Here is a 27440-nt window from a genome sequence, read left to right as displayed (position 1 = left end):
ATGAAGTGTTTCACAAGTTCATAAAGTTGAAAACATTACCAAAGAAAATATATCAAAGTAAAATCTTACTTTACCAGAGAAGCAAAGGAGAAATTTCTGTGGCAGAAATATTCACTTAAAGAAAAACAAAAAGCTACCTCAGACCTAACCAATTATTGCCTCAACGAATATTATCTGCCAACTCCTCAACAAGGACATGATGCAGAAAAGCCAGCAGACCCTGCCAGATGAAGAATGGAATCTTGCCCTACCGTGGACCTGGGAGCTAACCTAACCTAGGTGCATTTACCAAAAGAACGTTAGGCCTCCAAACCAGTACTCCAATGGGCAGGTGTTAGACCGTCTCTCCTTTTATTAATTTCCCAAGCCTTTCTACAGCATGTATACATTTTTCTAGTTTATTACTAGTAATTCATTTACTCAGTCATTCAACAAGTATTTATAAAAGCCCTGCCAGGCACTGTCACAGGGACTCGGAGTGGCAGATGAGACTCAGGCCCTGCCCTCAGGAAGTTTCCAACCAGAGAAAGAGATTTATCAATCATTCATGCATTCAACAAATACATATTGAGCTCCACTGTGTCTTCTGGAAAACTAGTATGAAAAGATCTCCACCATCATGGAGCGTAAAGAAGTCAACAAAAAATGTAAGAACTGAAACAACTGTGATAAGTGCTATGGTACAGGGTAAGGGATGGAAACCTCTCTACACTGACAGGTCAGAAAAGGCTTCCCTCCGATGTAAGCACCTGAGTCCCACAAGCAGGCATCAGCTCAGCACAAGAGGTGGTAGGGCAATTCCAGGCAGAGGGAACTGCCCTAAAGTGGGAAGGGGTTTGGCCTTCACCTGAGGAACTGAGAAAAAGCCCAAGTTGTGTTTTTCAAACTAAGATCAGGACCCATGAGATGAGCAAAAAATCAATTTAATAGCTCACAACCAGCATTTTAAAATAAGGAAACGGAACAGAATAGAAAATATCAGGCCAAAAAAAAAGAAAATATCAAAGAGTATGGGTAGTATCTTTCGCTGAAACTGTGTCAGTTACTTATCTGTATGCCTGTAGATGTTATTATTATTTTCTTTTACAGTTGGGTCTGAATCACTGAATTGGAGCAAACAAAAATGAGAAGATGGGCTCAGGATGTCTGAAGAGGTTCCAGACTGGGCCTTGCAGACCATGGTAAGGTTTATTTTTACTTCATTCCAAGGATAGTGGAAAATCATTGAAGGGAGGCAATGGGAATTTTTTTTTTTTTAATCTGGCTACAACGTTGTTAAAAAAAAAAAAAAGAAGTTGATGTAAAAGCAGTTGAGACAGCAACTGGGATTCCAGAGAACTAATCAAAGTAGGAGGTGATGGGAGCAGTTTTCATCTAACAGGAGAAGGTTACTGGTTGAGAAGCTGGCAGGAATCATTAAGTATTACGATCTTTCATGTAAGCTTCAGGAGAGCAGGACTTATCTTACCACCTAAAGGGGAGCCTACTACCTAGGAATGCGTTCAACAAACATTTGTTCCACGAATGACAAGAGCCCGCAACAGGGTGGTGGCCCTGGAAATGAAGCAAATGGCAAGTAAAGCATTAAAATGATCAGGCCTTACTGATTAAGTGCACAGACTGACAGCATAGGAGCTATTAAGGAGAACTCCAGATTTCTGACTTCACCGTGTAGTCTTTGCCCACCCTACCCCCTCCCATACAGACAAAATTGAAGGATTTTTGCTTTGTTGATCTACCAGCTCCGGGAGCTATCCTGTAACTCATTCTAGGCACACTATTTGATTTAACGATCTCCATTTTTATCTTCAAAAGTTTGAGCTCTAAAGAGCAAACCTCGCATCATTAAAATGATCTTTATTTTAATTGCCTCTTTCTGGACGTCTGCTGGCCAAATTGTTATCACTTGAAGAGGTGAGGTAGCAGGCTGCACAAAGACGATGACTAGGGCGCCTACATTTCACAATTTAAGTAAAAGACAATGAGAGTCAGCACAATATCCTCACCTGTGATATACTAATTTGCACATACTGTTCAAAACTACCACCAAAAAGTGCTGTAACAAGTATTTGAAACAAAAAACCCAAGAGGACAGATAGAGCCCCATAAGGCACAAAAGGTTTGAAAGCGCGTTTAAAATAACCACGAAATCATTAATGTCCCAAAACGTATATCCTGCAATGGCGTCTCAATTATCGGGGAGAAATTTGTCTTTGTCCCCCTTACAATTTCCTATTAAGTCTCTTTTTCTAAAAAGAGCTTAGATCCGACAACCTTAGCTCCATTCATCCCTGCGACATTCACCGGGCGCCGGGATAGGCCCAGAGAAGCGGCGAAACCGCGGCCGGGCCTCCGCGTGGAAGCCGGCGCCCCCCGCCCCAGCCGCCCGCGACCCCCAGGCCACCCGCCCCAGCCCCGCCGGGAAGAAGGCCGCTCGCGGTTACCTAGACGCCGCGGTCCCGAAGGAGAAACCGCCTCCCGTGCCGCTCCCGCTGGCGGCCACGGTGGAGGAGCCCAGCGTGCTGCTCCCGAAGGAGAACCCCGTGGACATGGCTGCGGGCTCGGCGCGGTTGGCAAACTAGTGGCTCGGCTCGCCGCTCCCGCCTCAAGGCCCCAGCGGGCCGGGCAGCATCGCTCCCACCCAGCCGCGACCCTGCGCGGACGCGAAGACCGCCCAACTGTGTGGAGATGGCGCAGCTCAAGTATACTGCGGCTGTCCGCACGCACCTCCGGAAGCGCGACCGTCACGCAGGGGCCGCTGGGAGTGAGCGGGGCCGGCGGCCACGCAGGGGCCGCTGGGAGGGGGAGGAAGGGGAGGGGAGGAAGGGGAGGGGAGGAGGGGGAGGGGAGGGGAGGGGGAGGGGAGGGGAGGGGGGAGGGGAGGGGAGGGGAGGGGGGAGGGGAGGGGAGGGGAGGGGGGAGGGGAGGGGAGGGGGAGGGGAGGGGAGGGGAGGGGGAGGGGAGGGGAGGGGAGGGGAGGGGAGGGGAGGGGGCGGTGTCTGGAGATCCTGATGGGACCGTGTCTCTCTCGGTTCTTCCTGTTTTGGCATCTGTGCTGACGTAACCTTTGCATTATGGCTGCTTAATCTCAGTTATTGCTTATATCCTTGCCTCCTGCCAGGGAGGATGCACAGACTAGACGGGATAAGAAAAGTACAGAAGCAAGAACGATGTAAGGGTTCTGTGAGCAACCCTTAAACATAAGGAAAATGGGGCTTTAAAGAGGAGAGTCCCTCTGACGGGAGGATGAGGAAAGGCTTGCAGGCGGTGGTGAGTTCGAGGTGCTGCCTTCATAATGCAGATGCTTATTTTCCCATCAGGGGTTGTTACATTACTCTCGCAGAGGGTTTTCCTACCTGCGATTTCTTCCAATAAGATACGTCTTATAAGCAACCACCGTATTTGCTTTCCTAAAACAATTCCCACCAGGACACTGCCTTGATCAGAAACCGTGGGACTTCCCGAGTGGCGCTCAGAGTCTTACACATCACAGATCCTTCTAACCTGACGTCTCACAGCTCACCTTAATGCAGCACTTTCTCCTGCATTGATCTTGGGCATTGGCAACTGCTACGGACTGAACTGTGTCCCTCCAAAATCCACATGTTGAAACCCTAACCCCGCAATGTGATGGTATTTGGAGATGGAGCCTTTGGGAGGTAGTAAGGTTTAGATGAGGTCATGAGGGTGAGACCCTCATGATAGGATTAGTTCCCTAACAGTAAGAGACACCGGAGAACTCACTTTCTCTGCCTCTGAAGACACATCCAAAAGGCAGGCGTCTGTAAACCAGGAAGAGAGCCCATGAATACCTTGATCTTGAACTTAGCTTCCTGAACTGTGAGAAATGAATTTCTGTTGTTTAAGCACCCAGTCTGTGGTATTTTATTATTGCAGCTTGAGCAGACTAATACACCATCTCTGTGTATAATTTAAAAATTAAATGCATTTCAAATATTATGGCAGTCACTGTGGGAATGATAAAAAAGAAAAGGGACATATTTGAACTATTGTATAAAGAAAAAGTTCATAGTGATTAAACAGGAAGAGAAAAAATATTGTGGGGTTTTTGAGCTTCAGTGGTCTAGAGAATGCTATTATTAGTGATGAGTATAGGATGGTCACTAAGAGAACTGGGGATATAAAATCAAAGGGTACTTTTGACTTGGAAACTAAAAAAGATAGATCCAGATGATTTTTGTAAAAAGGTAGAAAGTGGCAACCTTTGTGTTAATTCCATTGCATATTCTTTCCAAAACTTTTGAAGAATACCAACATAAAATTAGTAAGAGCAAAATTCCTGGCACTTAAATGCATATATGTTAATTACCAACACATGTAAGATTAGCTGGATGGAAAGAGCATGTAAATATGTAGTAGGGATGAATATAAGACGTTCATAATAGGTGAAACTGGGTGTAGGGTATATAGGACCTCTCTTTGTAATAACTCTGTAAATCTAAAACAGTTCTAAAAATAAGTTTATAAAAGAAAATAGTGGGAAAATCGCTAGAGATGAGACTTTGGAGGGGAGCCACTCAAATTGACAAACTATTTTTTAAACTTTATTTTTAAAAAATTTTAGTACAGCATTTCTGTCTTGTATCTGTCAGAGTAGTTTAAGTTATTGCTGCAGAAACCCCAAAATCCCACACAGAGGCGCACTGCAGAAATGGAAACTGGAATATTTGATAAACAGTATTACAATCTACCACATGCCCCTAGAGGCACCAAATGTAAGACTGGACCTCAAAGAGGCTTTGTAATCTTATATGCCTTCTTCTGTTTGTCCTAATAGCAAAAAGAAAAGAAATTCTCACCCATATGCTCTACAGGAATAAAATTCCAAAGAAAGCAGTTTCTGTAAGCCCAATTGTTTGTTTATTCAATTGAAAACTTCACAGTAAGGTGGCAATAACGTAAACTTCATGCCTGTGGAAGATAAAACCCCTTCCAGCCAGGCAAAACCATGGAGCACTGGAATTTGGCTTTACCTTCCTTTCCTGACAAGAGTAACATCCTATTCCAAAGCATGTTTCCAAATACTCTTACTGGGCATTATGGGACCTGAACCCATGTATCAGTTCTATGTGAATTGCTTCTTTCTGAGGATGAAGCAAGTGATTTGAATTCTAAATTCGATAGCAAGCCATTTTGCTTCCCCTTATTATTGTTATTTTTTTTGCAGTAAGTGGGCCTCTCACTGTTGTGGCCTCTCCCGTTGTGGAGCACAGGCTCCGGACGCGCAGGGTCAGCGGCCATGGCTCACGGGCCCAGCTGCTCCGCAGCATGTGGGATCTTCCTGGACCGGGGCACGAACCCGTGTCCCCTGCATCGGCAGGCGGACTCTCAACCACTGCGCCACCAGGGAAGCCCCCTTATATTTTATATTGTGAAAATTCTGTTAAGAAACCCCATCTTTTGCTGATTTACTGGCTGTGTGATGACATTGTTAATGTTATAATCAAGCTGAATTATCTGAAAGGCAATAGTACTGTAAAAAAATTCTAGGGGGCTTCCCTGGTGGTGCAGTGGTTGAGACTCCGCCTGCCGATGCAGGGGATGCGGGTTCGTGCCCTGGTCTGGGAAGATCCCACATGCCATGAAGCAACTAGGCCCGTGCACCACAACTACTGAGCCTGCGCTCTAGAGCCCGCGAGCCACAATTACTGAAGCCTGTGAGCCTAGAGCCCGTGCTCCGCAACAAGAGAAGCCACCGTAATGAAGAGTAGCCCCCGCTTGCCGTAACTAGAGAAAGCCTGAGTGCAGCAACGAAGACCCAACACAGCCAAAAGTAAATAAATAAATAAATTTATTTAAAAAATAATAATAATCCCAGTTTTGTTCAAAGTGGCACACTAACCAGAATCCCAGCTTCCTTTACAGGTAAATGTGGCTGATTAGATGTAAGTGGGAGACACAAGATGAGCGTTGGCTCATGTAGAGGAGGAGAGAGCTGGCATACATCCCTCTTGCCTTTCTCCTCCTTCTTTCTTCCCGCTGCCTGGAACTCAAGACACATGGCTGGCTCTCCAGCAGCCATCTTGGGCCGTGAGGAACTTAAGAATGGAAGTCATATGCTAAGGAGGATGTAGCAGAAAAACAGTATGAACACTGGTTATAGAACCACCGAACCAACCCTGGTCTGCCTACCATCCAATTTCTTTTCGGAGAAAAATCAACTGCTGTGTTAAGCCATTATAGTTGAGTCCCTATTATTCTAAATTTAGGATACCATCTTTAGTAGGAATCCACACTAAAAGATGAAATTTACACGTGTTACCGGGGAAACATAGGAAATATCCAAGATGAACCAAGGTCCAGAACATCTATAGGACTGGAATATAACAATAAATGCTGTTTAATATTGATAATATTAATTGATATTAATAATATTAATTTAATATTCTGGCACATATTCGTAGACCAATATCCACTTCTGTGAAGCAGGAATGCATTCTTAAGACTTTCCCGTAGCATGGATAAAATTTCCCCCAGGCCTGTCCAATTCCCTTTGATCTGTTTTCCCATACCTTAATTAGGCCTCTTTTGGTTGCAAGCAATCGAAATCCTCTCAACGGAGTTCAAGCACAAGTGTATGTACGTGTTGGGGAGACATAAGAAGACAGATATATTGTACAGATACTGAGAAGTTTCAAACGAATCTAGAAGAGGAATAGCGGCCCTTGAGTATGTCGGAAACCAAGAGCTAGCTCATTAAGAAACAAACTGGAGGGCTTCCCTGGTGGCGCAGTGGTTGAGAGTCCGCCTGCCGATGCAGGGGACGCGGGTTCGTGCCCCGGTCCGGGAGGATCCCACATGCCGCGGAGCGGCTGGGCCCGTGAGCCATGGCCGCTGAGCCTGTGCGTCCGGAGCCTGTGCTCCGCAACAGGAGAGGCCACAGTGGTGAGAGGCCCGCGTACCACAAAAAAAAAAAAAAAAGAAACAAACTGGAGAGGGTGGTACCTTCTTCAGGCAATGAGGCGGTCTGGAGGTCCCAGAGGATGAGTGAAGGGTTAACTAATTGACTGAGTGCCCGAGGGAGAAAGAGGCGGCCTTCATACATCAGGGATGCCAGATTATAATGGAGCTAGCCAAGTAAGACCCGATTCCCAGGGAGCAGAGGCAGGAGCTAGCAAGCACATGGGGGGAAAGTGCGATGAGCCTGTAACTCCTAAAAATCAGATTGTTCTAAAACCCAAGAATGACCGGTCCTTCTCTACGAGCTCAAGCTCCTACTGAGGAGAGGGTAAAGGATAGCTGACAAAGCAGGCTTGGAGGGCAGCCGTGGAGAAAAAGAAAGTTGCTGCCCACTTCACCCCTGAAGAGCCCAGGGTTCAGTAAAGTGGTTACACAGAGTAGGGCACGACCGGCCACTGTATAGACCAAAGTTGAGAGCGGGTGCAAATGGACAGAAAGAGCAGACACATATGCCCCTGGGGTAAATCACCAAGATTCACTTTCTAAAGGATTCAGAGAGAAGGTCACACAGTTAGGAAAAGCAGAAAAATTACAAATAACTTTCAAGACAGAATAAGGGGCAAGCTTCCAAACCCTCATATCCTGAGAGAGTGAGGTTCACATTGACCTGGAAACATTATACTAGGTCTCAACTTCAGCATGAGACTGAAGCAGCCCTGTACGTGGCCTAACCTGGAGGTATGCACGTGGCTGGGCCTCCTCAATCACAGGTTATAGAATACCAACTATGATCACTGGGATACAGTATGCAGTGCACTCAGTTAAGAACGCCTGATACACACGTACGCACAACTGTTATTTATAGAATGTATTAAGGCCAGCTGCTATGCTTAACGGATCTGGGTTCATTATTTCACTTAACCAAAACAAATAACTCGATGGAGGGGATAAAGGTAAGCATTGCTATTTACAGAAAAGAAAACCAGGAGTTGGAGAAATTAAATAATTTTACTAGATTCACAGTTAATAAGGGGCAGATAGGAGATCTGGATTCAAACAGCTTTGATTCCAGAAAGAATTCTGAGCATAGGCTTCAGCTTCTGCAGTAATCCACCTAAAAATAAAAGCTGAGAAATGCAGCCAATTCTTGCTCTTTTAATGATTTATTTCTATTTAAGAAACACCCAGATTAGGAAGTGTGATTGCTTTCATAATATCCCATTAGACGGTAAGCAGTAAATATAATTATAAAAGCATTAACATTTAATTTTAAAATATGAAATGTTTTCTCACATGACAATCATAGCATCAGACATCTCTTGTGTATTTTATAGGGGAACTCAGTGGGTTTTTTTTTTAAAAAAAAGTGTAAAAAGAAACACTAAGCATTAGGGAGAAATGAATGTGGAAGACTGATTCCTCATTATTTCAAACCACCATGATTGTTTACTTACTGCTTTTTGTGTATTTGTTAATTTTTGATGCAAAAAACCCTCCATTTTTAAATGCAAGGTCAATTAAAATTATATTTTATTAAAGTCATCAATAACTAGTATGTTATTTTAAGTAGTCTTTGTAGGCACATATAAGGCAAAATCTAGGTGTCTCCTAGAAGTTGGATAATAAAGGAAATTATAAATATATACATCAAGACAAAATTAAGCAAAGCACAGATGTTTTAAGACTCCCTCCAAAAGATAGCATGGCTTCCAGGCTACATCTTGATAGGAACTTAGCAGACCAGGTGGCATTTCTAAAGAAATGGGGTCTCAGCACAGAGATGTTCAGAAACTAGACTGGGGATATGTAACATACCCCTATAATAATGAGACATCAGGGCTGCCCCCAGAGGCTTTCCTGGCCCAGAAACACTGCTCTCTTGTCTTGTAGTTGGTACATCACAACTACAGATGGGTTTACAGCTGCATCGGGATCTTGGCTGGATGACAACAGCCTGTCATATCATTTAGGTCATTTCCCTTGCCCGAATTCATGCTAAGTAAGCTTCTCAATGCAAAGTGTCCACTTAGCTTTATAGGAAGAGAATACGCTGACCCTCACCGCTGTCCGCTTTAACGTGTGTTTCTCATGGCCAATGATCAAGCTGGTATTTAGATATTCACCAGTCTGACTAACCCTAAGAGACAGAACTCTTCTTGGCTGGCTGGCCTTCCCTCAGGTTAGCTTATAAGTCTCGGGGACTCCTCCGTTGGTACTGTAACTGGATTAAGTGACCTGTTTGCGTAAGTAACGTGATAACGACAGCAGAAAATATTTAATCTGGTAATTTTTACTGATCCAACTTTTTTAGGGAAGGTTAGAATTTAGGGACACTGGTGCACATACAGGTCCTCTTAAATTGGACCCTATGCTTTATGAACATTCGTAAGAATAAAAATGAGTCTCAGTGAACAAAACTCTTCTCCTTTATAGTGTCTACTCATCTCCCTTGAGTGAACCCACCCCTTCGTAGTGACAGAGGAATTGGGGCTCTTTGTTATGTTGTAGTTCTCACCAGGGGGAGAGCTAGCAACAGAGAAGCAGATGGTCTGAATCATTTGCATCCTGTGTGTGGTGTCCAACTGGGGCTTCTACTCAGGCTCTGCTACTGCTGCTAACAGGACATCTATTCCCAGGGCTCCTTGTGTCCATTCCCATGCACAAGACCTTCAAGTTGTGATGTGCAAGATCCCCAATAAAAGTGCCACATCGCCACCCCATGATTCTGTAGCAATCCTGGCCAATTATCAAGCTCTCCAACAAAGATTGTTCTCAATTAACATTTTACTACTTGAAAGGATGATCAAAGATGATCAGATATTAGAGGAGAGTTCTGACATGAAAGTCAGAAGCCAAAACAACAAACCTAGAAAGAAACCTTGAGGGAATGGAGATAATTTGGGAAGCAAAAACAAACAGTCAAACAAACAAATACCTTATGTACCTAGAGAGATGAGATCCACAAAATCAGAACAAGGTGATAGGAAAAGAAAACAAACAAACAGAAAATGTATATAAACAAAAAGAACTCTTGGGGCTCCCCTGGTGGTGCAGTGGTTAAGAATCCGCCTGCCAGCGTAGGGGACACGGATTCAAGCCCTGGTCCAGGAAGATCCCACATGCCGCGAAGCAGCTAAGCCCATGTGTCACAACTACTGAGCCCGCGAGCCACAACTACTGAAGCCAGTGCGCGTAGAGACCATGCTCTGCAACAAGAGAAGCCACCACAATGAAAAGCCCACACACCACAATGAAGAGTAGCCCCCACTCGCTGCAACTAGAGAAAGCCCGTGTGCAGCAATGAAGACCCAACGCAGCCAAAAATAAACAAATTAAAAAAAAAAAGAACTCTTGTTAATATTCCAGTAGGAAAAGGCTTACCTAAGGCCCAGATCTTGGATTCTAATATCATTCTTCAATAAAAGAACCAGAGCTCTTTGGAGAAATAGTTAATTCTAAGGGCTGGGGTGGGAAAGATGCAAAATGAGGTGGGAGCTTCTTGTAGCTCCAGAAAGTAAGGAAGTGCTAAAAACAAACAAAGAAAACCCCCAGTACTGATGGGGGTATGTCAAAGGGACAGAGGAGCCAAGTGAAAGAGCTGCTAATGGCCAAAACGAGAACAATTTGAGCACGAAAATAAATGAAGAACTATCAGAATATAGCCTGAAGTATAAAATGAATATTCTTGAGCCCATACTGATACAAACAAATGATGGAGTAAATAAGAAAATGGGAGAGAACAGAAAATTTTCTTGTGCAGAAGAATTTCAAACAACTTATGTAGAAACTCAGCCCTCAAAGATGGGGTGTATAACTCCTTCCTCCTTAAGTATGGACTTTGAAGAGTGAGCTCCTTTGAGAGAGGAGAGGATAGAAATGGGGGGAAATAGTAACTTTACAGTGGAGAAACTTGACAAACACTACCTCAGCCAGGCGATCAAGGTGTACAACAACAATGATAAATCGTATTGACAATATGACTTGATATTGTTATGATGTGATAAGAACGGCATTTTATCTGTCTGGTCTTCTCCCACAAAGCCCTTAACCCTGGTCTAACTATGAGGAAAACTTTAGACAAATTCCAGTAGAGGGGCATTCAACAAAATATCTGACCAGTATTCCAAAAAACTGTCAAAATTGAGTTTTCTATTCTGTAAACAAAGTACATCTCTCCATTTATTTAGGTCTTCTGTGTGTGTGTGTGTGTGTGTGTGTGTGTGTGTGTGTGTAATATCTATCTACCTATCTATGTATCTATCTTTTTAACTCTCTATCTCTCCATCCATCCATCCATCCGTCCATCCATCCAGGTAATTTTATAACACGCTCTGTAGAGATCTTATACACATTTTGCTAAATTTATTTATTGATATTCTTTTTAAGCTGTGACAAATACATCTTTTTAAAATTCCATTTTCTCCTCATACTAACTTGGAACTTCTGTGCTGTTTCTATATTTTAGCAGTTACCCTGGAAATTAAAACGTATGTAAATATAACTTTTTAAGGCTAAAATTAACAAACACTCCTACTATCTTCCAAGAGAATACAAGTATTTTACAGTATTTTATCTCATGCCTAACTCATATATTTGAATTCTTTTCTTTTTAAACTTCTTAAAACTTTATTAAAATTTTGTGCCATCAATATTTGTTTATATTTACTAATTTCTTTACATTAAAAAAACTTCAGGGCTTCCCTGGTGGTGCAGTGGTTGAGAATCTGCCTGCTAATGCAGAGGACATGGGTTCGAGCCCTGGTCTGGGAGGATCCCACATACCGCAGAGCAACTAGGCCCGTGAGCCACAACTACTGAGCCTGCGCGTCTGGAGCCTGTGCTCTGCAACAAGAGGCTGCGACAGTGAGAGGCCCACGCACCGCGATGAAGAGTGGCCCCCGCTTGCCACAACTAGAGAAAGCCCTCGCACAGAAATGAAGATGCAACATGGCAAAAATAAATAAATAAATAAATAAACTCCTACCCCCAACATCTTCTAAAAACAAAAACAAAAAACTTCATTTCTTTTTTATCTTAGATCTTCCATCTGTGATCATTTTCCTTATCCTTAAGTATACTTTTGAATAATTTGCTTTAATATGGGTCATGGCAAACTCTTTCAGTCTGTATTTTTTGTTTGAAAATGTCTGGGTTTTTTTTTTTCCATTTTCATTTTTTGAAAGATAGTTTGGGAAGAGAATTCTAGATTGTCATCGTTTTCCTTCTGCATATTGAAGATACTATTCCAATGTTATATGGCTTCCTCAGTTGCTGAGAAGTCAGCTGTCAGTTTAATTGTTAATCAACTGGGGGTAATTTGTTCCTCTTCTAGTCTGGATGATTTTAAGCTCTCCAGTTTTGTCTTTGGTGTTACCATAGTAAATTCACCATAGTGATTCTAGTTCACTTCGGTGTGTCTAGACATGGATTTCTTTTTATTTATTCCTCTTGGAATTCGTTGAGCTTCCATATTCTGTGGATTGGTGTCTTCCATGCATTCTGAAAAATGTCAGGTATTATATTATCTTTGCCCCAGTCTCTCTCTCCCCCTTCTCTTCTTGTGAAACTGTGGCAAGACTTATGTTAGATCTTTTCATGCTATCCTCCATTTCTCTTAACTTTTGTTTCCTATTTACAATCTTTTTGTCTCTCAGTGATCCTTTCTGGGTAATTTCCAAAAGTAACTTCCAGTTTTCTAATTCTTTCTTCTACTGTGTCTAATCTGTTAAACCCATTCAGTGGGTTTTCCATTTCAATTTTTGCGCTTCATTTATAAAAGTTCTATTGGGTTCTTCTTCATGTCTGCTCATTAAGACACTGTTCTTCCCATACACTGCAGATATTTTCATCATGACTCATTTCTTTAAACATAATGAGCATTGAGCATAATTGTTTTATAAACTAAGCCTGATAGTTATAAAAGCTCTTATTGCCACTCATGCTGTTCTTGCAAATTATCTCTTGAGAATTGTTTCCTTGTGTGCTAGTTATCTTTTATTGTGACTAACAATTTTCCTTGGAAAGCTAATTGTAAGAATTATTTAAAACCTATTGTAGAGTGGCATTCCACCCAAAAAGGATTTGAGTTTGCTTTAATAACATTCCTAGGCACTACTAATCCCAAACTTTTAAAACTATATTCACAACTTGAAGTTTTTCTGAAAGTTCTTTAGGTGGTATGAATCTAGGTTGCAAATTAATCTAATAACATTTGTGTGGTTATAATATTTGCAAGACAGGAGATTATTGCCCCCCTGCTGTTTCTTAACGTCAAGGTGAATTTCCCACAGTATTCTGGGCATTGGATTTGTTGAGTTTCCTTCTGGCCCAGGCTTTATGTAGGGAGAGTCCCCCATTGTACTTCCTCCATGGGGTGGGCTCTAGACTTTGACTTCTGGACTTTAAGTCCTGTGAGAACATCAAAACAGGTACTAAATTTACCTGGTTTGGAAATGGCCCTCTTGCAGGAATTTCTGTATCCTGCTTACCTTTCTGGGTACACACTTTCCCTTGTATTTTGCACTTGTGAGTCCTCACTCTCTTCTCAGTTACATTATAGGTGCTTTACAGGATTTGATTTTCTATTTTATTTTAATATATTTTATTTATTTATTTATTTATTTTATGGCTGCGTTGGGTCTTCATTGCTGCATGCGGGCTTTCTCTAGTTGTGGTGAGCAGGGGCTGCTCTTCATTGTGGTGCTTGGGCTTCTCATTGCAGTGGCTTCTCTCATTGTGGAGCATGGGCTCTAGGTGCATGGGCTTCAGTAGTTGTGGCACGCGGGCTCAGTAGTTGTGGCTCATGGGCATAGTTGCTCCATGGCATGTGGGATCTTCCTGGACCAGGGCTCAAATCTGTGTCCTCTGCATTGGGAGGTGGATTCTTAACCACTGCACCACTAGGGAAGCCCTGATTTTCTATTTTAGATACTATTTTAGTTTTTAAAAAAAGCAGAGTCATTTCCTAGCCTATCATATTACCATAACTGAAACTTTTATATGGATTTTGAAAAACAAATCGATATAGAATAGTATTAAGAATACAGAATCTAGAGTCAGGCTGTCTGGCTTTATCTCATGAATCTAGGCTTTATCTGCTGTGTGATATTGGGCAAGTTACTTAACTTCATTGTGTTTCACTTTCCTCATCTTTAAAATGAGGAAGGTGATAGTATTTTCCCCATAGTACAGGTAAAGCACTTAGTACTCTTTCTGCCACCTGGTAATCATTTAAGCGTTAGTTATGATTATTATTACCCTTCTATGAGAATTGGTAAAAGAGACAAAGTGAGAAATGATAAGGGACGAGGGAGATAATGTTGTGAGGATAACGTGTTTGGGGATGTGGAATGGAGAAAATGACAAAAATCTGAGGGAAAATAATACAAAAAGAGGTTTTACCAAGGAAGTCTTGATGTATGTTATGCAATATAATTCACCCTTTTCTGCTTTTTCAGAAGATCTTCTGGAAAAGACTTGCTTTAGTTTTCAATTTTTTTTTTAGCCGGATTTGTGTCTTTTGGATGTGATACTGTACGAGGCTGTTTTCTAGGTCGTGCAATCTTATCCTCATTATGTATTCCCCGTGAGTATCTCCATTGCTTTGAAAATCTGTCTGAAACATAGCCTGCACTCAAAACAAAGCAACACCAAGACGACTTGAATAAAATAAATGAATGAAACACTGGCAAAATAAAACATAAATTTTAATTAGAAAAGAAAACCTAGAGGGTAGAGAGGTCTTTGTAGCACCAAACATAGTAAGAAAGATGATGTAAAAATGGTGATGATGTTTTAAAAATAGCATTTTCTAGTTACAACAGAGTGAAGCGGCTTAGGACAGAACACTTGGAGAACATAGAGCAGGGCTCCTCCGCCTTGGCACTACTGAGGTCTTGGGCTGGATAATTCTTTGGTGGGTGGTTGGGTGCAGGGTGTGTCTGGTGTATTTTAAAGTGCTCAGCAGCAGACCCAGCCTCTACCCACTGGATGCCAGTAGTACCGCCCGACACACACTCCTAGTTGTGACAACCAAAAATGTCTCTAGATGTCCCAAATGTCCCCTGGGGGCAAGATCACTCCAGGCTGAAAGCACTTCAGCATGGCTGAAACAGAGGAATTATAAAAATCACCTGTTATCCTAACCATCTAATAATGTTAAGTATTTCGTTGTTGTTGTTGTTGTTGTTGTTTTGTGGTACGCGGGCCTCTCACTGTTGTGGTCTCTCCCGTTGCGGAGCACAGGCTCTGGACGCGCAGGCTCAGCGGCCATGGCTCACGGGCCCAGCCGCTCCGCGGCATGTGGGATCTTCCCGGACCAGGGCACGAACCCACGTCCCCTGCATCGGCAGGCGGACTCTCAACCACTGCGCCCCCAGGGAAGCCCCAGTATTTCGTTTTAAATAAATAAAAATGACCCAACACACTCACATTGAACCTACCATTCTATAGCCGCTTTATTTTTCACTCAGTAATTCAGCATCAACACTTTTGTTATGTAATGTTTCTCTACAGCATAACTTGTTTTTGAAGTGTGAGTACTTTCTAATAAACTAATCTTAGATTCTCCCTCCCGCCCCTTGTTTCACTGTTGTCATTAATTTCACTTATATGTAAGCATTTCACAGGGTACAGAATTCTAGGTTGGTGGACTCCTCTGTTAACCCTTTATTTCACTCCCCTCTCTTCTTGCTTGCCCGCTTTCGGATGAGAAGTCAGATCTGATTCTTTTCCTCGCTCCTCTATAGATAAGGGTTTCTCCCGCCCCTGCCTTCTTCAGGATTTCTGTTTGTAATCTTTGATTTTCCATGGTTCGAGAATGATTGTAGTTTTTCTGGCATTTATCCCGCTTGGTATGTTATGGTATGTTCTCTGAGGGTTTGGTGTATGACATTAATTGGGGGGAACTTTCCAGTCATTATTGTTTCAAATATTTGTTTCTGTTCCTTTCTCTCTTTCCTCCCCTTTAGATATTCCCATTACATGTATGTTACACCTTTTGTAGCTGTCCCACAATCCTTGCGCATTCTGTTCTGTTTTTTTTCAGTCTTTTTCCTTTCTCTTTTTCAGATTCGGAGGCTTCTATAGAGGTATCCTCAAGCTCAGAGAGTCTTTCCTGCGTCACATGTGTTCTACTCATAAGCCTATCGAAGGCATTCTTCATTTCTCTTGTCGTTCTTTTTACCTGTAGCATTTCTTCTTGGTTCTTTCCTAGAATCTCCATCTCTCTGCCCACATTGCCTGTGTGTTCTTGCATTCTGTCTACTTTACCCAGCAGAGCCCTTAGCCTATTAATCCTAATTGTTTTAAATTCCCAGTCTGATAATTTTAACATCTAGGCCATAGCTGAGTCTGGCTTTGCGGCTTGCTCTTTCCCTTCAAACTGTGTTTTTGCCTTTTAGCATGTCTTGTCTCCTGGATAGTCGGACACTATGTGCTGGGTGAAACGACCTGCCCGGCACTGGTTCCCAGGGAGGTTGCTGCTGGTGGGTTTCTGCTCCCATAAGGTGTTGTTCTCTGTACTTGCCTGTCTGTCTGTCTGTCTGTCTCTCTCTCTAATTTGAGGGTCAGTGGTTTGCCCTGTGACCTCAGTTCTCTCCTAGATCTAAATAAAGTTGCTGATTTTTCAGTTTGTTCAGCTTTTACTTTTAGTCACATAATTTTAAAATAAATAATTAATTAATTTTTGGCTGTGTTGGGTCTCTGTTGCTGTGCGCGGGCTTTCTCTAGTTGCAGCGAGCGGGGGTTGCTCTTCGTTGTGGTGCACGGGCTTCTCACTGTGGTGGCTTCTCTTGTTGTGGAGCACAGGCTCTAGGCACGTGGCTACAGTAGTTGTGGCACGCAGGCTCAGTAGTTGTGGCTCGCGGGCTCAGTAGTTGTGGCGCACAGGCTTAGTTGCTCCACGGCATGTGGGATCTTCCTGCACCAGGGCTCAAACCCGTGTCCCCTACACTGGCAGGCGGATTCTTAACCAGTGCGCCACCAGGGAAGTCCCTACTCACATAATTTTTAAGGTATGCTGATATCAACAGTGTATGGACATACCACACTTTACATAACAATCCCATAATATTGGAGATTGTGATGGATTCAAATAAGGCTACAATAAATGTATCTGATTATTTCCTTAGAGTAGATTCTTGTGAGAAGAACTGCAGCTCAGACAAAAGACGAAGTACTGAAATTTGGTGTCACCCTGTCTCGCCCTCACCCACCGAATTCTCTTCTCACAGCACGTCCACACGACCCTGTCCACGGGGGAGAATTGCCGGCCAGTTTCCCAGGAGAGGACCGCGCTCTCTCGGGGATTGGAAGGCCTCCACCGACAGGAGACGCTGTGGTTCTCACGGCGGCCCCAGGCGGTACCGTAGCCGCTCTCTCAGCGCCGCCGCCGCTCTGCCCACCGCGCAGCGCCCTCTCAGCGGCCCCGGTTTGCGGAAGTGTTTCCAGGAGACGACGAGCGGTTGCGCGTGCGCGGTGGGCGCGGCCGGCTGGAGGTGGTGCCTGCCGGGTCAGGGGCGCCGCGGCCCGGGATATCCGCTCTATGGTGCGCAGGTGCTGCGGCCGCCGGCGGACGCGTCTTCGGGATGGAGCACATCCGTACGACCAAGGTGGGCGCGCGGAGGGCCGCTCGCCGCTGGGCGGTTTGACTGGCGTGGGCGGCGGGACGCGGTTGGCCGGCGGACGGGCCGGGGAGGCGGAGCGGCCTGGGCGGGGGTGAGGCGGGGTTCTGGTCCGGAGTTGGGTGCGGAGGGTCTGGGGTCCGTTCCGTGGGGCCGGCGGCCGACCCCCAGCGCTGCGGCTTCCTGGGCGGAGTCGGGGCTGCTGCGGCCTGGTAGCCCGGAACACACCTGGGCGCCGGTGCACCTCCCCTGCTCGGGTCCTGCGGTCCCGGGTCACGGATGCTCGGTGCAGGCGTCGGGGGAGCTGGGACCGGCGCTGGGCTCCACCTCACTTCCCTGGGGTTTTGGGGTTTCCGGCTCCGTTTCACACTTGGGTGTTTTTAGTGGCAAGTCAGCTGGGCAGACGAGTTACGGAGGACGGCTGATGGAAATGCTCTCCAGCTGAGCTGATTAAATCCCGTGCTTCAGTTTTGTGTGTGATTTTCAGTTTTGTGTGCATTTACTCTGAGAACAAACATATTCTTATGGTTCTGGTACAACTGTGAACACGGACGGAAGTGACCTCAAAATATTGCCAAGTTACTTTACCGACAACGTTGAAGTTCAGCTTCCACTTTGAGAGGGCAGGAAACAAGTCGAGGTCAGAACTGAATAGCATGTTTTTAAGCTCCGCGCAGAGCCTAACAGAATCGGGACGAGGACCACTGTGAACCTTGACTCTCCGGGTTTTGCGGAAACCATCGGTCAGTTGCTGCCCATCCTCAAGTTATAGCTCATTTAGGGAAAGAGCAGACATCCGTCTTCTTCATTTGTTCCAGGGAAGACGTGAGATCTATGTCATTCAGATGTTTCACAAACTTTTTTAAGATGGACATGGATTTATATTAAAACTTTTTTTAACATGGCACGTACTATATCTAATAAAATTAAAGATGCTAAAAAGTAACGCCATTTAAAAAGTTTCTCATTGTGTCTTTAAGAGCAGAAAAGTAAAGTAACTCTAGAATTCAAGTTGCTGCCGCTTAAAGTTTGAAGATAGAAGGGTGATTAAGTAAATAACCGAACTAGTAGAAGGTGCAGCGGACTAGAGTAGGCATCAGATCAGGGTCTGGTCCTGGTTCCCAGGTTCCAGATGTCTTTGTACTATCTGTGCACACAGATAGGAGCTGTATGCGCGTGACTTCCTTCTGTGCCAAATTAAACCCCATCTTTGCACCTTTCATCGTGCTTGCTACAGTGCAGAACATGTAATAGGAAAACAGTAAAAGTGAGCTGAATTTAATCAGAACAAATCTCATTCCTCGGGATTGGTAAGAGGGAACAGAATGTTAGAAAATCTTTAGGCTCCCTTGGCTTATTTTAAGTCTTTCCACCTGAAATTTATGATGAGTATATATCTTTGTTTTTATTTCTATAGTCATAGCAGCCCTCCCTTACTCCCTTACGATTCTTTCTGGTGACTTTCATTTGGCCTGATGTTCCTCTGTAACGACCAGTTGATGGACTTCTCTTTAGTTTTCTGATTTAGTCTTACCCTTTCACAGTGGGCCCATGCTGGTGGTTTAGTAAGGTCTTTTTATAATGTTTTTTAAGGACTAAAAGATTTCTGACTAATTTCGTATTAAGATTAATTTTCTACTGTGCTCCTTTATTACTCTGGGTTATTTTTCTAGCATTAGACCACTCCTGCTCTCTTAAGTGGCTGTATGTAGACTGCAATTAAACAAATATTTACTAGGTACCTGTTACGTGTCAGGCACTTTACAGACACCGTACAGGCACACAGCAGTGAGCAGGGCGGGCATGGCCCTCACAATGCATTCTGAGAATTGTTGTGTAGACTATAATATTTTCCTAAATTATAACTTATTCTTAAAAGATCGATTTGAACATAGCCAACTTTTTGTTTCTATTATGCATAGCCTTCACCTGGACAGCTAATTTGCTGCAAAAGTAATTGCATTTGAAAACTAGAAACGAATTTCTTTCAGTTTATTTAGCTGTTTTGAACTCTGTGTAGTTTAGTCACGATCAAGAATTGACTGTAAGTAGTGCTGTGTAACTAGTGACTTGTTCTGTGTTGTTCAGACCACTGTATTTTTAAAGTAATGATTGCCATTTATTGAGCAACTGTATATCAGTATAGCCAACTCGACAGTATGATTTCACAGTGTTTACAGTTCACAAATATGTTAATTTGTACAGAATTATCACTAATTTCTTGACGCTGCCAGTTGTGACATTATCTCCATTTACAGATGAGGAAATCGGCTTGAGTGCCCACTTAGCTCATGAGGGGGTAGAGGTTTGTCTAACTCCATAGTCTACATAATGACCTTTCCATCATCTCTCTGCTTTCAGTCTGTTTTGTTCAAATGTGTTAATATTAATTCAGGAATCTTAATAATAATTCTAAGAGCTTTTCCTTCCCCAAACCTGTTCTTGACATAAGTAAATCATATTTATATGCTGTTGTTTTTTTGTGCTGATTTTAGTCACTTTTAAAAAGTATTGCTTACTAACCAGAGATATATCAGATAAAGTATTTTAGTTGACTACTAATTAAGTGGCTTTATAGTTCTAAGATTCAGGAACAGATGTATCATCGTGTTTTGGTCACATTTGGTTTACAACTGTACAGCGTCAATAAAGATGTCAAGTCTGACTTGGCAATTTTGAAAGTGCATTTCCAGGCTATATGCATCAGCAGTGTAGCTGCTGCCTCTCACTTTGAGCTCCAACTTTGCCATAGGAGCGAGTCTTGCCCAGAAACAATGGGAGCTGTGTGTCTTCCTCCTTTCCCCGCCAGGCTCCGGTGCTTCGGCTGACATCATTGTTGATGCCGATGGTATTGTTCTAATGTGAGTGGAACTTTACGGAATGGAATGGAAGGATGTTTTCCTCAGCTATCCGTGTATGAAAGACTGCTTCCTAGAGCTGGTTAAAGCATGGACTGTCCCATGGAAATCTGACCCCTTTGGGACTCAAATTGAGTTATTTCAACAGTAATGCTCAGTTTGTTCTTGGCTTGCTCGCCCTTTTTGTCGTTGGAGTGTGAGATCAGTCGTACGTGTGTGTGTACAAATATATGTTACATGTCATGGAGAGCGAGGGTGTGCAAAACTAAGAATGGATCAAGAACAAGGAGACCGATGATATTTTGTCTTTGAAATAAGAGCCAGCACGTTTTCAGGAGCACCTGAGTGCTCCCCACGCAGAGTGCTACGTTGACTGCCACTGGTATTATCCCCTTACGCAGCTGGGGAAGTGACTCTTGCAGAGATCAAATGAAATAGCCTGTCCTGGCTCAAACAGCTGGTTCCACCAAGGAAGAGGTGGAGCTGGGAACTTGAAGCCAGGTCTGTGCTGTTCTCTTAGCTGCCACACTCCCCTGCGTCAGGTCAGGAGATTAGAGGAGGGAGGTGGGTCGGTGTGAGCAGGCAGGGAAGGGAGGGATGGACGAGCCCTGTGTCTAGCAGGTGGCTGACCACGAGGGTCTGGAGTCAGGGAGAAGGTGTGCCCCGGAGATGTAGGCTCGCGAGTGGTGGGCGTTTAGGGGATCACTGAGATCTTCCGTTGAGGGTCCGTTTATGCCGGGAGGGCATGCAGAGGCTGGAGAAGAGTGTGAAGGCCGAGCCCTGGGGCTACTCATCAAGGGGCCAGGGAAGGAGTGTTAGGGACAGAGGGGAGAGGAGAGTCCCAGGCGGGCGGGCACAGCCCTGCCGGTTCTCGTTTCCTTCTTTGCTTCCCCCTGCCCCCCTGCTCCCGCCTCTGCTCCTTCCTTTTCCCAGGGCCAGGCACTGTTCTGGGTACTGAGGAAATGGCGCTGAATCAACCACAAAAATCCCTGCCCTTTGAAAACTCATTTTCTAGCTGGGGAAGACGAAACAATCAACAAAGTAGTGAGTCAGATGTGTACCATGGTGGATGGTGGTGAAATCCTGTGGAGGGTGCTGGGCCGGGCCTGGGAGAGGACAGCTGGAAAGAGGTGGTTAGGGACGCCCGTCCAGAGCTGGTGACCCCCGAGTGCAGCCCGTCCAGTGCTGCAGGAGCGCAGAGTAGGCCGGGGCTGGAAAGTGCCCCTGGGTTTCTGGTCTGTTCCATTTGGTGATTTATGCAGCCAGACTGTGTCGTCGGTGCTGGGGAATACGTGGCCAGAAAAAAGGTCAAAGGCCTCTGCCCTTTTGATGCTTGCCTTCCACTTCACAAAGGCAACGTGATGCTCTTTCTTTTTTAAAATTTTATTATTTTCATTTATTATTTAAATTGGAGTGTGGTTGATTGACAGCGTTGTTTAGTTTCAGGTGTACAGCACAGTGATTCAGTTATACATATGTGTATATAATATATATATATATGTATTCTTTTTCAGATCCTTTCCCCTTATAGATTATTATAAAATGTTGAGTACAGTGTCGTGTGCTGTACAGCAGGTCCTTGTTGCCTCTCTGTTTTATATATAGTAGTGTGTACATGTTAATCCCGAGCTCCTAGTCTATCCCTCCTGGTGCTCTTGCTTTCTGGTAGCTAATTCCTGGCACGGTGTCAGTGCTCTGAGTGTGGAATAATGATTACAGGAGTCCCAGGTGGAGGCCTGGCTGTCAGGAGGGACCACGCGGAGCCAGAGAGGCCTTGACAGGGCGTTTCCTGCTTCACTGGCCTCGGCCTGTAGCTGCAGAGTGGGTACATGCAGCTGGTGGTCACAGAACCTTGGGGGAGGCCGTTGGTCCCTTCTGTCCCAGAGGCCCGCTTATCCCTCTTAGGGGCAGATGGGTGTCTTGCATTTTCAGAATGTGATTCCGTGTATGTGTGACTCCCTGTGCTTTTCATTTCCAGCTTTGTAGTCAGCTGAAATGTGAACTTGCCGTAGACACCATTAGGCCACCTTTTATTGCAGGCCCAGAGTTGGCCACAGTTCCCCTAAATGGCCCATAAAGTGATGTGCTGGCATTTCCTCAGGGCTAGTGATGACAGAGAGAGGGTGGGGAGGGGAGGGGGGAGAGAGACACGTGCTGCCTAAATATCTGACAGAGAACACTTCCAGGAAAACACTGGGAAAAATCTGTAGCGACATCTGTAAAGTACTTTCAGTTCCTCGGTGAAGGGGGGAAATAAGAAGCAGCAGTTGGTGTTGAGAAACTGGCTAAGTCTGTGGTTGGAAATTTGTATGCTGATGGTTTTAGCAAAGAAAAAGATCCGATTTCTGTGTTTTTAATATTTATCTTAGGATTTTCAGCCAAGAACAGAATAATCTGTGTTTTCTCAGAAGATCTTCTATATTCTCCAGACCTTTAAGTAGTAAATAAATGTTTTTGAATAATTTCAGATTTATTATCTGTCACATCCACATAGAGGTTGCCATATGGAAGGAGAAATGTCATGATTTTCTGTTATGTGGCCTCGATTTGAGTAGAATCCTCCATTTACTAAGGTCATGAATAATCCTCAGATTGTTACAGTTGAGATAGACTCTCTTTCCCTCACACTTACATTCCCTTTGATCCTCTGTCCTAGCGAATGGCCACCAGTGACAAGCTAACATCTCAAGAAGCCCGTTTCTCCTCCTTTACTTCTCACATCAGTTATTGCCCCCAGGTGGGCTTCCTCCTTATCCTCCAGGCCCGTGTCATGTCTCTCCCAGGCACCCCTAGGTTATTTCAGCAGCCTCTCGCCTGCCCGCTGCACTAGCAGACTCTTCCCAACGCAGCGTTCTCTCCATGTTGCCATTGGAAAGATCTTCTTAAAACCCCCATCTGAGCACAGACTGCCGTGCCTACAGTCCTCCACTCGTGTCCCTTTACCTGCCGCAGTTTCTCTACCTTTACAGGTGTTTCTTTTTCATCAGGTAAAATATTATGTCTCCCCTTTTACATTTTTCCTCCTGTATTGAGAATTCTGTGTTTTCTCTGGATTAGTCAAGAAAATTTTGTTGATCTTTGCTTTTGACACTTACATTAGGAAAGCATAGATTTTTCTGCCCATAGAGCACATTAGAATAGTGCGTTTGCTTTTGGAGTCCATGTACCTCTTCCTTCCTTTCTCTGTTTGAACTTCACTGGGCAGTAGTTTAATACAGAGGAGCGTCAGGGCTCGACTTAGCTTATCAGCTTACTAACAATAGTAATTTGTTAAACATCTATTTGAGCACTTTATTGCTTACTATCTGTCAAGCAGACTTGGGGTAAAGTACCTGACATTTGTTATCCAGCCTTTCTGCAGCCCTTGAGGTTGAGATTATTGTCCTTATTCTACAGATAAAGAAAATGAAACCCAGACAGATTGACCTCCAGCTGATAGCCAGTGTATTTTTGGGCGAATTAGCAAACTCTCTTTCTGTATATTTATGTGCATCTTCTTCCCAGGTTCTTCAAAGACGTGTGTGGGGTGTGTGCATGCACACGGAACGCAGGGGTGTATTTTAAATGGCTAAAGTTGTAAGAAGCTCTTTTAACAAGTGGGAGGATGAGGCAAGCCGGAGCCTTAACTGTTTGGGGAGAGAGTGCAAAGATAGAGAAGGAACAGAGCCTAATGTGAGTTGAGAGCAAGAGGGATTCATTTGGAGTTAACATTAGAAGGAGTATCAGGTGCACAAGAACAATCTGGTGAGTTTCTTAAAAATACAGCTTCTTGGTCTCCGTGTCCTGAGACGATTCTGTGGTGGGAGGTGGGAGGTGGGATTTGTACTTTTGTAAAGTTTCGGAGATGATTCAGATGAACAGCTAGGCTTTGAAACTTGTATGTTTAACCCAAATTAAAGCTCTAACCAAGGGAATTTCAGAAAATTTTGGATGTAGAAATTAGGAGAAATCAAGAAATAGGCTTAAAGCGTTAGGAAGAGTATTATCAACCTGAATTTCCAATCTCGATAGACACCCAGCCAGAAAGAAGCATGGAACATTGTACAGCCCTAGAGGAAGAAATGAGGAGTGGGGTAGGGGGCTGAGAGTCCACACTTTTATTTTAAAAAAAGGAACTGAACTGTAACTGTACACTCTGTTAGTCATTTGTATACTTTAGATTTGTTCATAAGTTACCGAATGGGTGTCTACCGTTCACCTACTTTGTAGGGAAAAGGTGGCAGAGAGAAGTGAGGAACAGTATAATGTTATAAAGAACTCTATTTAATAAATGCCTTGATGACTTCAGCAAGAGAGACCACTGGTGAATTTCGGGCACCTTCTGTTTCTCCCCGTGGGGAATTTCTCTGTGGCAGTTCGCCCTAGTTCCACAAACATTTACTGTGTCCGGTGCTGTGCTAGCCCTTAGGTATTCAGACACAAGAGACAGTCCTCGCCCTGGACATGCTACAGCCTTGGCGGGAGAGATGGACCCTTGAACAGACACTTCCATTATGCTGTGGGAACACTTGAAAAATGGTGGATGGAGCAGAATTTAAACATATTTAGACCATGGGACGTCCCTGGTGGTCCAGTGGTTAGGACTCCTCGCTTCCACTCGGAGTGCACGCTCGATCCCTGGTTGGGGAACTAAGAACTAAGATTCCTCATGCCGCACGGCACAGCCAAAAAAAAATATATATATATATGTGTGTGTGTGTGTGTGTGTGTATACATATATATATATATATATATGTACATTCAGGCCATAAAATTGGTAGACGTTGTGATTCACTGAATGTTAGGGGTCAGGAAGTCATAGGATGGATCTGAGGTTTCTAGCGTGGGTGAGGATGGAGTACCATTAACTCAGTCCAGAAATACAGCATTAGGAACATATTTGTGAGAGGTCAGGGGAAATCCGTTTCGTTCTCAGTATGCTTAACATGCCCCTTAAGATGTCCCAGTAGAGCAGGATAGAGCGGCGGGAATCAGACCTCTGATGTAGGGTTAAGACTGGGCTGTTCCACTCCCCAGCTGACGCTAGCACATTTCCCTAACCTACCTCTCAGTTTCCATGGGGATAGTAATAGTACTTACCGCACGGGGGTTGTGAACATTAAAAAAAGTCGTGTGTTCATTTAAACACTTATTGTGGTACTGAGCATATGATACGACCTCAGCACTGCGTCAGGAACTCTTATTGTTGTGTGTGCAGCAGACAGTGTGAACTCAGGAGAGAGCAGAGCTGGACATTCGGTTTTGGGAGTCGCTAACATACAGACTACAACAGTGACAGTGGTTGAGTTTGCCTATAGAGAATGGAGCCCTGAAGAGTAGTAGTAGCAAGTAGGGGATGGGCAAGAGAGGGTCAAGATCCAGATGAAGAGGGTGTGATTGTCTTGCATGTAGAGAATCGTGTGTACACGGTTTTGTCCTTGTAGAGAAATTATTATTTAAGCCTTGTGATTGGAGGAAACAAGAAATATTTATGATCTTTTTAAAATCCACAGATTCAAACCCTTCATGTGGACTTTTTTGTAAAAAACAAACTTACTGTTGAATTCAATGGTAATAAAATCAGCCCGCCGCCCCATGCCGGCCCGCCTTTGTAAACTACATGTCAGTACACTTTTTTCTCTTCTCTGGGGGTATCTGAAGTGCAGCAGAGTGACGTTGGCACAGGTTGTTTGCTTGAGTAGAGTTGATACCTTATGATAACCTTTATCTCCATATATATTCATCAGTTCTCTTTTCTCTAGAGCCGTTAACACTTTGTTTTAATTGCTGCAGGAAATAAGACAGGTGAGATAAATATTTCTGGGGTCGCTGTTGGTTGGCCAGACTTTCCTTGCAGCCGAACCTCATACAGTTAACGAGGCAACAGTAGTTGATCCCATTGTTTTAAAGTGTTTAAGTTTTGATGAGAAGTATGTGGTATAATAAAGTTACATTTTTATTTAAGGAAGAAATGGTCCTGAGCAATGAAATAGATGCTGATTTCCAGTCTTCATTCAGGTTTATAAGAAGGACGTTTTCCTGTTGTCTTAAAGGACAGTGTGTGACGATCTGACAGTTTTTGTCTCTCAAATCAGCTCTCGGACTGGAGCTAGAATACGTTGTTAGATCATGTCTCTAAGTTTCCAGAGGAAGGTGTTAAAACTCAATTCATTGCCGTACCCATGCAGATAAAGTTTTGTATCAAAACCAGATATTTTTTTACATTTAAATTTTAACTTATTTGAATGGATACTGTTATAAGTTAAAAAAAAACTATGGCATTGAATATCTTGGAGGAGGAGCTGATTAGCCTTTTTTTTTATATTTCTTTCTTTTAAATTTATTTATTATTTATTTTTAGCTGCATTGGGCCTTCATTGCTGTGTGCGGGCTTTCTCTAGTTGCGGGCTGTGTGCGGGCTTTCTCTAGTCCCCCATACGAATGAATAGTAATAAATACTGTCTGTTCAAAACAGTGGTCTCCTGCAAATTCTTGGCCAACTCTAACCCGCTCTCCAGTGGCACCCGTGTGTGTGTGTGTGTGTGTGTGTGTGTGTGTGTGTGTGTGTGTGTGTGTTCGTGTGTGTCTGTGTATGTACTATCAATAAAGATGTACTATGTACTTCACTGCGTCAGCTGTAGAGGGCGAGGGAGCAACATGTAACATAATCTATGCCAGGGAGTGCAGAGCCAGGAAGAAATACAAAGCTGACATTAGTAATTAATTAATTAACTGAGAAGCCTTCCTGTTAAAAGACAGGACATCAGTGAGCCCTGAAGAATGCCTCTCACTTAGCTGAGCAGGAGAGCCTGTTGGCAGGGCGGACGGGGTGAGTAGAAGCACAGGGCTGGACACAGAGCAGTATCCTGGGTGCAGACGTGAGCAGAGTAAGTTGTAGGCTGCAACCTATTAACTACTTCCTGATTGATTTTTTTCTGGTATTTTAGTTTCCTAACTCTAGATAATAACCTTATTTATTTCTTGACTTGCCAGCTTTTAATAAAAGATATTGATTCTTGGATACAAAAAACGTTTATGCTTGTTTATACCATATCCTCGC

At 43.8% G+C, this 27440-nt stretch overlaps 2 protein-coding genes across 9 annotated transcripts in view; one reads left to right on the top strand and one right to left on the bottom strand.

The window, feature by feature from the left end:
* Positions 1–2772, bottom strand: part of NUP58 (nucleoporin 58) — a 35038-nt gene extending 32266 nt beyond the window's left edge. For 3 of the 4 annotated variants that reach the window (XM_079902843.1, XM_079902846.1, XM_079902844.1), the window contains exon 1: positions 2445–2771. In XM_079902843.1, coding sequence (XP_079758969.1) covers positions 2445–2551 — 107 coding nt within the window. In that variant the 5' untranslated portion in view covers positions 2552–2771. Of the gene's footprint in view, positions 1–2444 lie in introns of all 4 variants that reach the window. The other variant, XM_079902845.1, reaches the window with a different exon arrangement.
* Positions 2773–17376: 14604 nt separating this feature from the next.
* Positions 17377–27440, top strand: part of MTMR6 (myotubularin related protein 6) — a 30698-nt gene continuing 20634 nt past the window's right edge. For all 5 annotated transcript variants that reach the window (XM_079903440.1, XM_079903439.1, XM_079903438.1 and 2 more), the window contains exon 1: positions 17377–17531. In XM_079903440.1, the coding sequence (XP_079759566.1) occupies positions 17508–17531 (24 nt within the window). In that variant the 5' untranslated portion in view covers positions 17377–17507. The remainder of the gene's footprint in view (positions 17532–27440) is intronic.

Source organism: Stenella coeruleoalba (genome assembly GCF_951394435.1).
Source record: "Stenella coeruleoalba genome assembly, chromosome: 18".
In the NCBI taxonomy this organism is placed as follows: Eukaryota; Metazoa; Chordata; class Mammalia; order Artiodactyla; family Delphinidae; genus Stenella; species Stenella coeruleoalba.
This window is presented reverse-complemented; position numbering and strand designations above follow the sequence as displayed.